General features: G+C 37.1%; 1 protein-coding gene across 1 annotated transcript in view; it reads left to right on the forward strand.

Moving 5' to 3' along the window:
- The first annotated feature begins 2,152 nt into the window (after window positions 1–2,152).
- Window positions 2,153–15,914, forward strand: part of msrab (methionine sulfoxide reductase Ab) — a 41,804-nt gene continuing 28,042 nt past the window's right edge. The window contains exons 1-2 of the mRNA XM_056477389.1: window positions 2,153–2,381; window positions 14,205–14,273. Of these exons, the coding sequence (XP_056333364.1) occupies window positions 2,153–2,381; window positions 14,205–14,273 (298 nt within the window). The remainder of the gene's footprint in view (window positions 2,382–14,204; window positions 14,274–15,914) is intronic.

Raw genomic sequence — 15,914 nt, forward strand, 5'->3', positions numbered from 1 at the left:
TCCCTACAAGAATTTACAAATCTTGTAGTGCAAGAATCATATGGTTACATTTTAAAAGACTAAGGATCCCAGTTCAAGATTTGAACTTTTACCCATTGTCCATATCCACAGGACAGAATGTTGCATTTTACATAAATATCTGTTACGCTGGATGACGATGGAGCATTACTTCACTCATATTTTGTGAAAACTTAAATTTAATATGCTCTGTGTATAAAAACACTTTTGTAAATGTAATTTAATCTAGAATGGGACATCTCGTCTGTAGCAGATAAAATCATTGAACAAACATTACAAAAATTAGAAAGAAGCAAGACAGTGAATCTGATGTGGAGTTTAAAAACAGTACCACAATTGTAATCCTATCTCTCTGTTTAACCATCAGTATATCACAGCCTCCATTAAGCAGTGGTTTCCTTGTGTTTTATTTTAGCAATGTTGCTTTCCTGTCTGCATTTGGTTATAATTATATCTCATTTGCAAGGCAATTTCAAAGCCTCTCTTTCTGCCCTTAACACCTCCATGGTGACACCATACCTACTCTTCTGCTCAGATAAGAGACTGTAATTTGACTGAAACTGAAAATAACAAACAAAAAAAGCCTGCTTTATGTCTTACTTTCATCCCTCCAGTCTGAACATGAACATAGAACATTGTTTTTTTTTCTGCCTGCCTATCTATCTATCCATCCATCCATCCATCCATCCATCCATTCATCCATCCGTCATGTTAACCATTTAATATTTTTATATATGGAACAGATTTGGACAAAAACACCACATCAACTTAAATTGAATTTAATCAGAATCAGAAAGAGCTTTATTGCCAGGTTTGTTCACACATACGAGGAATTTGTTTTCGTGACAGAGCTTCTACAGTGCAACAGAATAACAGAGACAAGACAAAAAACAGATAATAAATATATTTTAAAAATAGAAGTAGTGAATGCAAATATACAAATTGACAGGTGTATGGACAGGTATATTACTATATACAGCGTTATATGTGCAGCTGTTATGTGCAAATTGGCATGTAAAGTATGTTAAATAAGTGTATATGTGTATAAAAAGTGTATAGCAAGTAATGACGTTGGTTCCACAATTATTATGGCTCTATTATGACCTGCACTGATAAATCTTGACAGTAATACAACTTATTCATCTCACTCTGATGTTTTAAAGAAGATAGAGCATCCATTTTGTCAGTGTTTGGAGGCATGCCAATAAATCCAATGGTGGCCTTTATGTTAACCTTGTTTAAAATTATAATAAACTGAAAGAATAGTTTTGGACTGAAGGTTGACGCACCACATCAGCTTAAATTCAGTGAATTTGTGGCTGTATTATGACCTGTATTGACAATTTTTGACAGTTTACTGCTTTTCCATGGCACTGTGCAGAATTACATGAGCAATTCAACATTTTGAGAAAGGCAAAGCATGCTTTTTGACAGTTTGGAGGCAGTGTGTTTTATTTTGACACTTACCAGCAAATAAAGCCTGCAATGCAATGGAAAGAAGTAATGCACATGCACAGAAATAGCATTAAGTGGGTTTGTCTCATTTTAAGCACCAAAAGTACACTTTCCTTGATTTCTAGTTAATTTTTCCGGACAAATACTATATATTTATTATAATATTAAATTGAATTTAAAGATTGTATTGTGACTTGTAATAGAAAATGACAAAATCACATCCGTTTCATCGCACTATGCGGAGTTAAACGTTTTAAGGATGGCAAAATTCTCCTTTTTCTGATAATATTTGGAGGCAGTGTCTTTATTTTGACACTAGTTACTGAATAAAGTCACCACTGCAATGGAAGGAAATAATGCAAGTATTTACATGCGCAGAAATAGCAATAATCATGATGAATGGATTCCAGATGCTAATTTTAATGTATGCAGGCGCGCTCCTCCACGACAGTACACAGATGCTCAGTTTTGCTATGCCGGCAGACGTAGTGACGGGGGGGGGGTGGGTGGGTTCTGGAAGCTCATTTGCATGCCGAACTGCTATCTTAATGTGGATATTTATTTTAATTTAATTTCTTACTCGCACATACCGCACGGGAGGCTTTTGTGGCAAAGTCACATTAACCTCTGGCTAGTTAATATTCATCTGGCGAAGTCCCTCAGCACTTGATGAATATTCATGAGGTGGGCGCGGCTGTGCCCTCACTCCTCCTCCACCTCCATGGCACCCGCACGGGCATGTTTATTTCCGCAAGCAGGAGCGCACGCGGCCATCATCCTCATCACCTTCATCGTCCTGCAGCTCGGTCTGTGTGTGGTAGTCGCTCAGCTCGATATGGCAAACAAGAGCGTTTTGCCAACCAAAGAGCGCGCGCTGAAGGGCAGGGAGGAGAAAGTGGTCGTGGCAGGTAAATCCCTTCTCTCGTGAAATTCGGCTGCCACGAAGCGGGTGGTGTCGAGGGACACTGATGTAAAAGCAAGTGGATGTGACTTAACTCTCGCATCTAAAAGCTGTCCTGTGCTACATTACATCCGGGACATCGGTTGTTTAAAATACGACTTCCGCATTCAAGCAAACGCTTCGGTAACAACAATGCTGACAAATGCCACGGTTATAGTCAATAATATCATTATAAACTAATATAAAGTCACCTTCATATTGTGAAAGAAGCTTTATTATTTAGTGTAATATTTTTTTCTCATGAAAGAGATACTTATAGGTTAGGTAACTATATAAAAGCTCTACTATTTATGTGTTATAAAAGTCCTATTTACAGTTTAGTTCTTTATATGTTGTGAAGTTTTTATATTTTTTAGTCATTAAAATTACATTGAAAAATATTATTATTTATAGACAAGCTAGATACCAGCCTAATGGATTAAATAAACTTCAGCATTTTGTATTACTCAACAGAAAGAAGTCATCCAGTCTTAATATGCTACATTTTAATAGTTTTTCTAATTTATTTAGTAGTTTCTTTAAAACAAGATGCACATTAGCTTTATACCTAATTCTGGTGCAACATGTCATGTTGTACATTGTCCTTGTACGCATACACTCACTGGCCACTTTATTAGGTACACGTGTCCAACTGCAAATTAAAGCAAATTTCTAATCAGCCAATCACATGGCAGCAACTCAATGCATTTTAGGCATGTAGACATAATCAAGACGATCTGTATCAGAATGGGGAAGAAAGATGATTTAAGTGACTTTGAACGTGGCATGGTTGTTTGTGCCAGACGGGCTGACCTGAGTATTTCAGAAACTGCTGATCTACTGGGATTTTCACCCACAACCATCTCAAGGGTTTACAGAGAATGGTCCGAGAAAAAAAAAAGTACCCAGTGAGCGGCAGTTCTGTAGGTCCAAATGCCTTGTTGATGCCAGAGGTCAGAGGAGAATGGCCAGACTAGTTTGAGCTGATAAAAAGGTAACAGTAACTCAAATAACCTCTCGCTACAACTGAGGTATGTAGAAGAGCATCTCTGAACGCACAACACTTCAAACCTTGAGGCGGATTGGCTACAGCAGCAGAAGACCACACTGGTTGCCACTCCTGTCAGCTAAGAACAGGAAACTGAGTCTACAATTCACACAGGCTCATCAAAATTGGACGATAGAAGATTGGAAAAGCGTTGCCTGGTCTGATGAGTCTTGATTACTGCTGTGATATTCAGATGGTAGTGTCAGAATTTGGCAATAACAACATGAAAGCATGGATCCATCCTGCCTTATATCAACAGTTCAGGAAGCTGGTGGTGGTGTAATGATGTAGGGGATATTTTCCTGGCACACTTTGGGCCTATTAGTACCAATTGAGCGTCTTGTCAACACCACAGCCTACCTGAGTATGCTGCTGACCATGTCCATCCCTTTATGGCCACAGTGTATTCATCTTCTGATGGCTACTTCCAGCAGGATAACACACCATGTCATAAAACGTGAATTATTTCAAACTGGTTCCTTGAACAATGATTTCACTATACTCAAATGGCCTCCACAGTCACCATTACTCAATCCAATAGAGCACAATTGGGATGTGGGGGAATGGGAGATTCACATCATAGATGTGAAGCCGACAAATCTGCAGCAACTGCATCATGCTATCAAGTCAATATGGGCCAAAATCTCTGAGGAATATTTCCAGTACTTTGTTGAATCTATGCCACGAAGCATAATGGCAGTTCTGAAGGCAAAAGGAGGTCCAATCTGGTACTAGTAAGTGGCCAGTGTACCTAATAAAGCAGCCAGTGAGTGTAAATGAATTGGTTATTGCAATGTTTATCGATATTTGAAAAAGGTTTAAACAGTCCTCCTATATTTACACAATTTTTATCATATTAATGCCATTTTGCTTTAAGATATTTTTGGAAAATGTAGTAAGTTAAATCTCCATATCATCAAAACTCTTTTCTTCATAGATATATTTGTTTGCTTGAATCTAAAATGAGAGAGTAAGATTGTGAATAATTCTACACAAAACTACAACATGTGTATTTTTGCAAATAATTTCTTTTAATGAGGCATTTGGATCCTATTTTAACGTCAGGCAGTTTAAAAAAAGACTTCTTGTCTTTAAAACAGCCCAATATGACACACTATACCTACACACAGTCCTGTCCAAACAGCTCCTAAAATATGATTTGCATCATAGGTGCACTTTAATAATGTTGCAAACCAGTAGACTTTTTCCATAATATTTTATATATATATATATATATATATATATATATATATATATATATATATATATATATATATATATATATATATATATATATATATATTTTTTTTTTTAGAATTGATATCATTATACTTGTTCCCAACATTGTTTAAAATATCTTCTTTTGTTTTTAGCAGAAAAGTGAGTTCTTGTCTGTTTAGAGTAAAACTACGCACAGATGAGTTGTCTACTGTGCTCCCAAAATGGCTAAAGCATTCCTTTATGTAAAAAAAAAAAAAAGAATAGAAGCACCAAATCAGATGATTTTGTGCCTTCAGATATAACCATGACAGTTTTGCTGGCCTGGTGCATCCTGGGAGTTCTGGTGCCCTAGCAGTGTCCAGAGGCCCATCTGTGCATTATGCGCATGAAAGCTCCGCCCCCGTCATGCATTCCCGGCCCTTCTGTCGAAGCAGCTCGCTGTCACGGCATGGCGGAAGCTTCCGGGCCTCTGCGTCCATGGGGGGTGGAACAGGGTTTTGGGGAGGATGATCAAACCTTACCTGCTGTTGCCATGCTGGCACGGTTTTGGCCTAGAAAAGCCTGAGAAAATGACAATGTTTGAATCTTTGAAATCATTGATTTTACCATTCATGTCTTGAATATTTGCAACTATTTAGCTCATGCAAAGACTATACTACCTGACAAAAGTCTTGTCACCTATCCAAGTTTTAGGAACAACAAATAATAACTTCTAGTTGATCATTTGGTGTCAAAAGTGGCTTATATATAATGCAAATGCCTCTAGATTACACTTATTTTACCAAAATAAAATATGATCATGCCTTGATTTTTAATTATTTGATTAGGACAGTAAGGTCTGACTTTGCTTAGAAACAATTCTTGTCACTTAACAGAAATAATGTACAGTATAGAATATAAAGTCATGGTGCAGTGGAAAAATAATTAAAATTGTGTATGACTCCCATGAGCTTGGATGACTGGCATCCATACATTTCTGCAATGATGCAAATAGCTAATTAATAAAGTCATCTGGAATGGCAAAGAAAGCGTTCTTGCTGGACTCCCAAAGTTAATCAAATTTCTTTGGATTCATCTTCAATGCCCCCTCTTTCATCTTACCCCAGACATGCTCAATAATGTTCATGTCTGGTGACTGGGCTGGCCAGTCCTGGAGCACCTTGACCTTCTTTGCTTTCAGGAACTTTGATGCTGAGGCTGAAGTATGAGAGAAAGCACTATCCGGCTAAAGAATTTGCCCTCTCTTGTAGTTTGTAATTTAATGGGCAGCACAAATGCCTTGATACCTCAGGCTGTTGATGTTTCCATCTACTATGCAGATCTCTCCCGTGCCCCCATACTGAATGTAACAGCAAAGAATGATTTGTCCTTCACCACACTTGACTGATTTCTGTGAGAATTATGGGTCCATGCGGATTCCAATAGGTCTTCTGCAGTATTTGTGATGATTGGGATGCAGTTCAACAGATGATTTATCTGAAAAGTCTACCTTCTCCCACTTTTCCAAATGAGCAACTAGAAGTAAACTTATTATTCATTGCTCTTACAACTGGGATCAACGACAAGACTTTTGTCAGGTTGTGTATTTTAAACGTACAATATGTAGTATTGACAAAGAGTGGTTGAACTAGGTATTGCAGTTCAAAATCAAATCTCTTTTTCACCTGTCCCTCTTTTGACGACTACATGCAAATGCAGGCTACCAGATTGACAACACAGGAGCGAGCATACCTGACTATCGAGCCTACACCATAACTACATGCAACAAAAGGAATCTTTTCCATTTGTTTTTTGTCTAAACCATAACCTGAAATCTCATATTTTAAAAAGTATTTTGTACATGTCTCTGTCATGTTGCTTTGTGTGCAGACACTCAAATTGCTTGTTGTTGGATTTTTTTCCCCGTTGCATGTAGTTAAAACATGGTGTTACAATGTATGCAGTTCAGGTAGTTAACGTTTACATGTAATACTTCTTTTATTTGCTAATTAAAATCAATTCAGATTTTTATAACGCTGAATCTGTATCTCATTTCTGAGGCTGCTGCTGTCATGCAGAGATAGCATTTTTGTCTCCGTCTGTATGCATACATTGAAGCAGCCTTCATGACTGAAATTAAATACAGTGTGTTTTCCACCAAGGCAACTCAGAGTGCTGAAATATAACTGGGTAATCTTGGAGTGGGCGGGTTATAGAGACTAAAATAAAGACACATTTTCAAAGGAGAATATCTTACTTTAGCATTGTTTTTCAGATTAGATAACGTATGTTCACTTAGCATGTTTCTTAAATATCTGCAAACATTATGGTATTTTTATGCTTTAGAAGAGTCAAAAGCGTTCGTACAGCACCTTTAAAAATATTATTTTACTCTAGTTAGTTGATAGAATAATTTATTTTTTATTAAATTGAATACATAGTTGAATTCAGCCATGCCAGATGTGGTAGCATTAGCATTCAACAAGGATATATTTGTGAAAATTTCTTCTTTTATCAACATTATATCCTCTGAAATAATAAGCATTCTGCCAGAGTTTCATTTAAAGAGCAATTTCATGTGACCTTGGTGAAGGAACAAGTTCTGTAAAAAGTGACTAGACGACTTCTATTGGTTTTCCTTATCCCCCACACACAAGTATTTAGCAAATGCTTTTTATCCAAAGCAACATGGAATACACAAATAGGAGGCTCAGTCCACCGTGAACAGCCAGTAGTTAAGAGCTTTGCTCTAGGGCAGAGTGGTGACAGCAGTGTAACCGTAATCAAAGTAGCTCTCAAGATCCTGACCTTACCTTCCCTTAGATTGAAACCAGAACCTTTGTGATTGTAACCGAGGTTTAAAACTTATGTACTGAAAATCTTAACATTGTACTAGCTTTTTAACAACAAACCTACGTTTACACTTTATCGGATGAAGAACGAACCATACCTGTATATGGTAACTTCACTGAGATTGATTACAATACAATTTTTTTAGTCATAAATATTCAAATGTCTTGTAATAACCTCCCAAAACACTACAGAGTTTTTCCAATTAATATTTTAGTTATTGCCCTATTAAGGACTCATTTAAGTCTTCAAACTGAGCAAAGCATACTACTCATAGTGCATCTGTTCTTTGTGACATCAAGTATTGTAGAAAGTTGGCATTTCTTTGCAGAGGCTCTGGAAATATGGTTTTGTTTTTTTGTTTTTTAGCTTATGTTTGGCATCAGAATGCTGGAGGTGTTCCACAGATTACGTGCACTATCTTGCAAACTGTAGCAATGAGGGGGGCCAGCCTTCACCATAGCAACCGGAAATGGTTGCTTGGATACAGGTTTGAATAGAAAGTATGGTATGAATGCATCAGCAGTCGCCTCCAGGGGACATACAGGCACTTGAACTTGTCGGTGACTCCAGTGTCTCAGCTGATTCAAGTTGACCCAGCATGAGGTGATGTTGCTGCGGTCCAACAGAAACGGTCTTGAACATGCAATATTTGACGAGAATGTGAAGACTGCTTGGTTAATGCAGACTGAGATTGCTTTGATTTTTCCTTTACATTCAAAGTCATAAACTCAGCATGTAGGCCTGCAGCTGTTCTCCACAGTAGATTTGTTTAAATGATCATACTTGAAGCAGGAGACATGTTTTACACTCTAGAAAATATGGTGGATTTTGAATTTATGAAATCATTGATTTTTACCATTCATGTCTTGAATGTTTGCAACTATATAGCTCATGCAAAGACTATAATACCTAACAAAAGTCTTGTCACCTATCCAGGTTTTAGGAACAACAAATAATAACTTCTAGTTGATCATTTGGTATCAAAAGTGGCTTATATGTAAGGCAAATGCCTCTAGATTAGGCTTATTTGCCAAAATAAAACATGATTATAGCTTGATTTTTAATTATTTGATTAGGACAGTAAGGTCTGACTTTGCTTAGACAAAAGTCTTGTTGCTTAACAGAAATATTGTACAGTATAGAATATACAGTCATGGTCCAGTGGAAAAATAATTAATATTCTGTACTCCCATGAGCTTGGAGCACTGCATCCATACATCTCTGCTATGACTCAAATAACTTATTAATAAAGTCATCTGGAGCGGCAAAGAAAGCATTCATGCAGGCCTTCCAGAGTTCATCAAAATTTTTGAATTCATTTTCAATGCCTCCATCTTACCCCAGACACGCTCAATAATGTTCATGTCTGGTGACTGGGCTGGCCAATCCTGGAGCACCTTGATCTTCTTTGCTTTCAGAAACTTTGATATGAAGGCTGAAGTATGAGAAGGCAGCGCTATCCTGCTGAAGAATTTGCCCTCCCCTGTGGTTTGTAATGTAATGGGCAGCACAAATGTCTTGATACCACAGGCTGTTGATGTTGCCATCCACTCTGCAGATCTCTCGCACGTCCCCATACTGAATGTAACCCCAAAGAATGATTTGTCCTTCACCAAACTTGACTGATTTCTGTGAGAATCTTCGGTCCATGCGGGTTCCAATAGGTCTTCTGCAGTATTTGTGATGATTGGGATGGTTCAGCAAATAATTAATCGGAAAATAAGTGATAAAATGGCAGTGATAAAATGGCAAATGGGACACATGAAAACATGTGTAAATGATATTGTTCTACCTCATCTACTTGTTATCCAATCAAACAAAACGCAACTTAATACAAGGTGTAACCTGGGCCTAGGCTGCCACAATGTAAACATGGAGCCCTATACCTAACATCAATTATGATCATCCAGTCAATCTAAATTGTGCAAGTTTATTTGAATATATTAGAACAGAAAATCAGAAAAAGGCCCTTACATACATCAACCCATTGACCTTCCCCTCAAAATAATCAATGATTAAAATGGACTACAGGGACCAATGAAAACGTGAGGTGTACATGAGAATGTGTCTTGTCTTCCTCATCTACTTGTTATCCAAGCAATCAAAATGCAACATAATGCAAGGTGTAACCTGGGCCTAGGCTGCCACAATGTAAACATGGAGCCCTATACCTAACATCAGTTATGATCATCCAGTCAACCTAAATTCATCCATATACCATTGATATAGACGGCAGCTTAGGTGGTAATGTAATCCAATGTATACAAAATTGTTGGCAACTGTAGTAGTCCAGTTTAACGTCAGGTCCTTGGTGATGGGAAAGTTGTTGTGTTGAAAGATTGTGAAGTGTAATTCCAATTAAATTTGTAGAAAAGGATGAGGAACAGTGTTGCGGTTTTCTGATATTTGACAAGGCTTTGGCTTTTCCTTCTGTTTGCCGGAATACAATGCGCTCCCAAATTAGGTCCGTTCTTGTTGAACTTTTGAAAAAGAAAAGTCTTTTTTGTAATCTCACCGCTCCAATAAAAAGTCCTCTTCTGGTTCTTTTGTCAAGCTCACCCGCCTTCCTTTTCCTCACTTTCTTTTTTCCTCTTTTTCCCCCTTTTGTCTTCGCTGTCCTTTTTTCGGCGGAGCGGTTGGTAAGGTGTTGTGGTGTTGGCGAAGGCGTCTTTTGGCACAGTCACAGGGCAGAGTTAAAGGAGGCAGACTGGCACCTCCTGGACCCATGCCAGAGCTCCTCGGGAGAAATACCCACTGCTGTGGTTGGTGTGTGAGTGTGTGAGCGAGAGATAGATAGAACGGTGAGAGAGAGAAAGGCATTATGGGAAGGTGAAGGGAGGAGGTTGGAGAATGGTAGAGAGAGAGAAAACACTAGGTTTACGGTGCCAGAGCTTTTGTGGATGTTGGTTGTGTTGGCGTGTTCTTGGCTGGGTTCACTTTATTCCAGTTTGTTACATTATTATTTTTTCACTCTTCACTGGATGGAGCGTCTGTGTGTTCATCTGCTGCCAAAAGGCATGAAGGAATGAAAAACAAAAACGCGTAGCTCCATATTTCCGCTACTCTAATCTGTTGCGCATCCTTTTCTTTTATTCCTCTGCCCATTCATGTCTTCAACTCTCACTCTGAAATGTATTTGTCCTCTGTTTCTCACCTTTTTTTATTTGGAAAATGTTTTTTTTTTTTTTCTTTTCTTTACAGATCCTCCCTCGCAGAAATTAGAAATGGCATAATTGTATGCTTGGCTTGCAGGTCAGTGCCAGGTGGTCTGTTCGAGCGTAGTGAGATTTGGCAAATGTGGCTGCAGAGGTGTGTGTGCATGCACAATTCCTCAGCCCCAACTAGAAGAAAGCAAGCTTTTCTTGTCAAGGTGACAAAACAAGCTGCTCTTTTATCTTGATTTGGTATCATGGCTTTTGTTTGCCTGGTTGTCTTTGTGTCGCAGTTGTCTGCTTGTCATCTTGATTCCTTGTATATTAAGCAGTATTCTTTGATTTTTATTGGTGCAAAACAGTTAGAAGTTGGAAGAGACCAAGACACTTTGTGCTTTAGTTCTGTCACTATGTATGTCAGTGAATAATATAATACATTTAGGCAACTAGTAATCTGACAACTGTTATTTAAAAATCATTAGTTAATGGGTTAATTATTGTACTGTGCTTTAACTGTTAAATGCTTAATAAAACCGTCTCAGGGAGCTTTTACTACTTTTAAGTTGCTTTAAACACTGCTTATATGGATAGCGATACTGCACATTGGTTTACCGCACATTAATGCAGTGAGAACCCTGTGACAAATGTCACATATTTAAGACACTGTGGCTTTGTGTGAACCCCATGACAAATATATTAAACACATTTCAAGCATGGATAAATACAGTACAACACAATAATTTTTAACTAACAATATTCAAGTGTAGAAATAAATTATTAAATTTAGATGAACACTTCATGGTCTTCATTGTATAAATTGAATACAGTTAATTATTCTTAAAGCTATACAAACCGCATGACTGCTTTAAACTCTCTTGGATAGTTACACATTAACAGGCCTTAAAACACATGTAAAGCTGGCCATCTGTCAGTGGTGAAAAGAGTACAAAAAAATCACACTCAAGTAAAAATACCGTTACTTGCCCAAAATGTAGTGCGAGTAAAAGTGTCTGTTGTAAATATTGCTCAAAGTATGAGTAAAAAGTAACCCTTTTAAAAGTAGTAAGTATTACACTGTGAAGGGCTGATGCATTTACATGCAGTTTGTGCAGGGATGTGCAAGCGTAACATTCTGTAGTGTATTTAGTGATATTCCTATATTCGTTCATTCCTTCCTTCATTTGTTTATTTGTTTCGTTTTTCATTCATTCGTTTGTTTGTTACATTTCTTCATTTATTTGTTCCTTCCTTTGTTCCTCTGTTCATTCGTTCTCTCAATCATTCATTCCTTCATTCTTTTGTTCCTTCCTTTATTTGGTTCTTTGTTTATTTATTAATTCGTTCATTCCTTCCTTCGTTAATTAGTATGTTCAGTCCTTCCTTCAATCTTTCCTACCTTCGTTTGGTCCTTCTTTCCAATCCTTGTTCGATTCAGTGATTCAGTCATCATACAGTCGACATCCTTCATTTTCTCATCAGTGATATGCAGTCTATAAACAGTCTCTGGGTCATTGCGTGTTAATATTTTGGACATCTCCTTGGACATTTTTAATGCTTCCAAAAAGTTTGCCGCATTCATAAAGCACCCATTTCTTGAGATTGTTCAGTATGATGTAATTTACTTTCTATGTGCCATTTGATTGGACAGAAAATGCGGATTTTTCTGCGTTAGCCAATCACCCTAAACAAGAAAGAAATAAAGTAATGACTGCAGGTTGAAGGAAAATAGTGGAGTAAGAGTACCGATACAGCACTAAAAATGTACTCAGGGGAAAGTAAAAGTACGCATTTTTAAAAGTACTCACTAAATTACAATTCCTGAGGAAAAACTACTGAACTACAGTAATTGGAATATTCGGAATTTGCTATTTTACACCACTGCCGTTTGTATGGCTAAACTTTCCAGTTAATGGGTGGGCCTGGTGGGCTATGATCCCTACTTGACATCACACATCCATCATGTGTAGTGAATATTGCCAATACACATTGCAATGTGCTAAAATGATATATTATGAACCTTTGAGCAGACCTACTATTAGTCTTTTAAATCTTTTCTCAAAGAAATGAGTAGAAGAACTGGAAAAAAAAAAGATGGATCGAGACACTAGGTGTTAATGGAAATGTGTCTCAAATGTCAAGTGATCTTATTGATCAAAATCAGTTCTTAATTCTAGGTGTACACAGAGCCAATAATGCTTAACCCCCTCAGGCATTGTAGGTTCATGTTGTACTTATGTCCGTCAGGAAAAAAATTGTGAAATAAGTGAAGTAATGATGAATTTCTCCTTAGCAAGATGCTCAATTTGAGGCATAAATCATGCTAGGGCAGAACATTTCATTTGAGCATCGATATTGCAATGTGTGTATCTGCAATAATCACATCGCAGAACTAGATTATTTATTAAAGATTAAATTATGAAGATATTATTCAATTTGTAATGATTTCATAATAAAAAGGTTTTATTTATTTGTTTATAAAATGATGACTGTGATATTTTACATTTGATTTATTACATTTCTGTACTTGATTACTCTTAGACTGCCCAAAAACCCTTAAAGGACTGTTTATTTATTAATTTTTGCTTGTAATTTATTATAATTTATGCAGATGCAGTGCATAGAAATAGTCTTGATCATCCCAGTTGGTCTAAATTAATTAAATCTTTTGAAATAGAGCTAATTATTAATCATATTGTAAAATATATCGCAGCAAAACAAAATATCGTATTGTCCGATCTTTCCAATATCATGCAGCCCTAATTCATGCCTATAGCCAAAGTTTAATGCGTTCAGCTAACTTTCATACCAAGCTTTTGCAATCAGTAATGGACAGATTTTCAGTATTCAGGTCATTATCATACATGATCTACATTTTAGGGAGATTAAAGGGGGAGTGAGGTGCATGTTGCTCTAAATGCACTTATGCGTGTGTTTGTTTGTAGGGCCATGACACATTTCTTCATCCATATGCTAATATTAGTGCACTGTGTGTAAACCACTATCCTTTGCTGCCTGGAGATTTAGGTGGTAAATCACTTCAGTCTTCTTAGCTGTAATCCTCCTCACATCTGTGCCCCTTTTCTCTTCCTCTTTACTGCTCTAATTCCAGTATGGCACAGTTGGCTTCATCCATCCAACTCAGGAAACATTTTGTTTGTACACCCTTTTTCTCTCCCTGAGGCCTAATCCACTTCAGGTCGTTCTGCAGGGCTTTCAGAGAGCTGGTATTGTCTCCTTCCAGCGCGTTTGTGTCGCTCGTGGTTTGTGACCTTCTCTGGATGGTTTAGAGGCGTGTGTGTGTGTGTGTGTTGGGTGGGGGGAGGTTCAGCAGTGTAATCTGCTAAGTGTCTCCCACTGCAGAAACAGCAGCACTGATTCAGCTTAGCCTGAGAAGACCAGGCAAATCTGCAGTAATCCTTGCCACAGAACCCAGTCTGACTGTCCCACCATCTGGAACAGCGCCACCTCGTGCACATGTACACCCCATTGATAACAGACCCATTATATTGCTCTGATTCTTTCATCTCTGTTTCTGCAGCAAAACACGCCACCAATGGAAACACTACAGTGGAGCCATTTCCCGATGGGATGGAGATGATCATGTTTGGTAAGTTTGGAGAACGTCATATTTTAGGCATCCTTGGGTGCAATAAATGTAGGGCTTCTTGAAGGTACTACTTGTGTCAGTGTAGCGCCTCATGCGAGTCCTGGGTTTGAGACCAGCCTCTGTCATGACCTTATCTCTCTTTCTCATCTTCATTTGTGGCTAATAGCCCATTTAAACAGGCAGAATCATCAGTGTCCACGCAGTAGTTCTGTTTCAAGGCCTAGTAAGCCTCCTGCATAGAAAAAGATAATGTTTTCCTTCTAGTTCGGATTCTATAAGCCTCGTTTCAGAGCATTTGATGGAAAGATTAAATAAAATGCAACCACCCATCGATGTTTCCCTCAAAAAAAATCTGGAATTATGATGAAAATTGACAAAAGCGACTAGTTGGGAAAACATCAGGTGTGAACTGAAATTTGTCTCTCTTTGTCTAATGTAAACAGGGCCTAAAGTTTGCAATTTTGTCCAGTGAAGATTAATATTAGTGTGTCACTATGCTATCACTCCTAAAAGCACAAAACTACATAGTAATCAAATGTTGGATACAATAAGATTAAGGGTGTCAAACTCAGTTCCTTGAGGGCCGCAGCTAAGCATAGTTTAGTTGCAACCCTTTGCTTCAACACCCTCAGCAAGCGTTTTTAGTTTTTAATAGATGTCTAATAGACATTTAAAGATAGTCATCTTGGCTAAAACAAGGCTAAATTTGGCCTCTCAATCAAAATCTAATAGACATCTAAAATAGGTAAAAACTAGACTAGTCATCAAATAAACAGAAATGAATGACTACACATATAAAGTCTGTCTAATCACTCTATTTGACGACTTTATTCTAGTTTTAGGCTATTCTTAGATGTCTATTAGATTTTCACTGACAGTCAAGAATTAGCCATGTTTTAGCCAAGCTGTCTACGTTTAGATGTCTATTGGATGGCTATTAAACACTAAATTGTTTACTGGGTACTTACCTGTAGGTTTCAAACAAGACTGATGGACTTAATTAGTTTGATCAGGTGTGTTTAATTAGGGTTGGAACTAAACTGTGCAGAGCTTCGGCCCTCCAGAGTTTGAACTGAGTTTGACACATGTGAATTAGATGATCAATTACATTCAAAATGATTGGTTTAACGGGAATGATTTTTTTAATACATTTCTTTACATATTAGTTTTAATAACTCATTTCTAATTACTGATTTATTTTATCCATGATGACAGTAAATAATATTTGACTGGATATTTTTCAAGACACTAGTATTCAGCTTAAAGTGACATTTAGAGGATTAATTAGGTTAACTAGGCAGGTTAGGGTAATTGGGCAAGTTATTGTATAATGATGGTTTGTTTTGTAGACTATCCAAATATATATATATATATATATATATATATATATATATATATATATATATATATATATATATATATATATATATATATATATATATATATATATATATATATATATTAAAGGGGCTAATAATGTTGACCTTAAATTGGTGTTTAAAAAGTTAAAAACTGCTTTTATTCTTGCCGAAATAAAACAAATAAGACTTTCTTCAAAAGAAAAAACATTATCAGATATACTGTGAAAATTTCCCTGCTCTGTTAAACATCATTTGGGAAATATTTAAAATATTTAAAAAA

The sequence above is a fragment of the Danio aesculapii genome, chromosome 17, assembly GCF_903798145.1.
Source record: "Danio aesculapii chromosome 17, fDanAes4.1, whole genome shotgun sequence".
NCBI classification, from domain to species: Eukaryota; Metazoa; Chordata; class Actinopteri; order Cypriniformes; family Danionidae; genus Danio; species Danio aesculapii.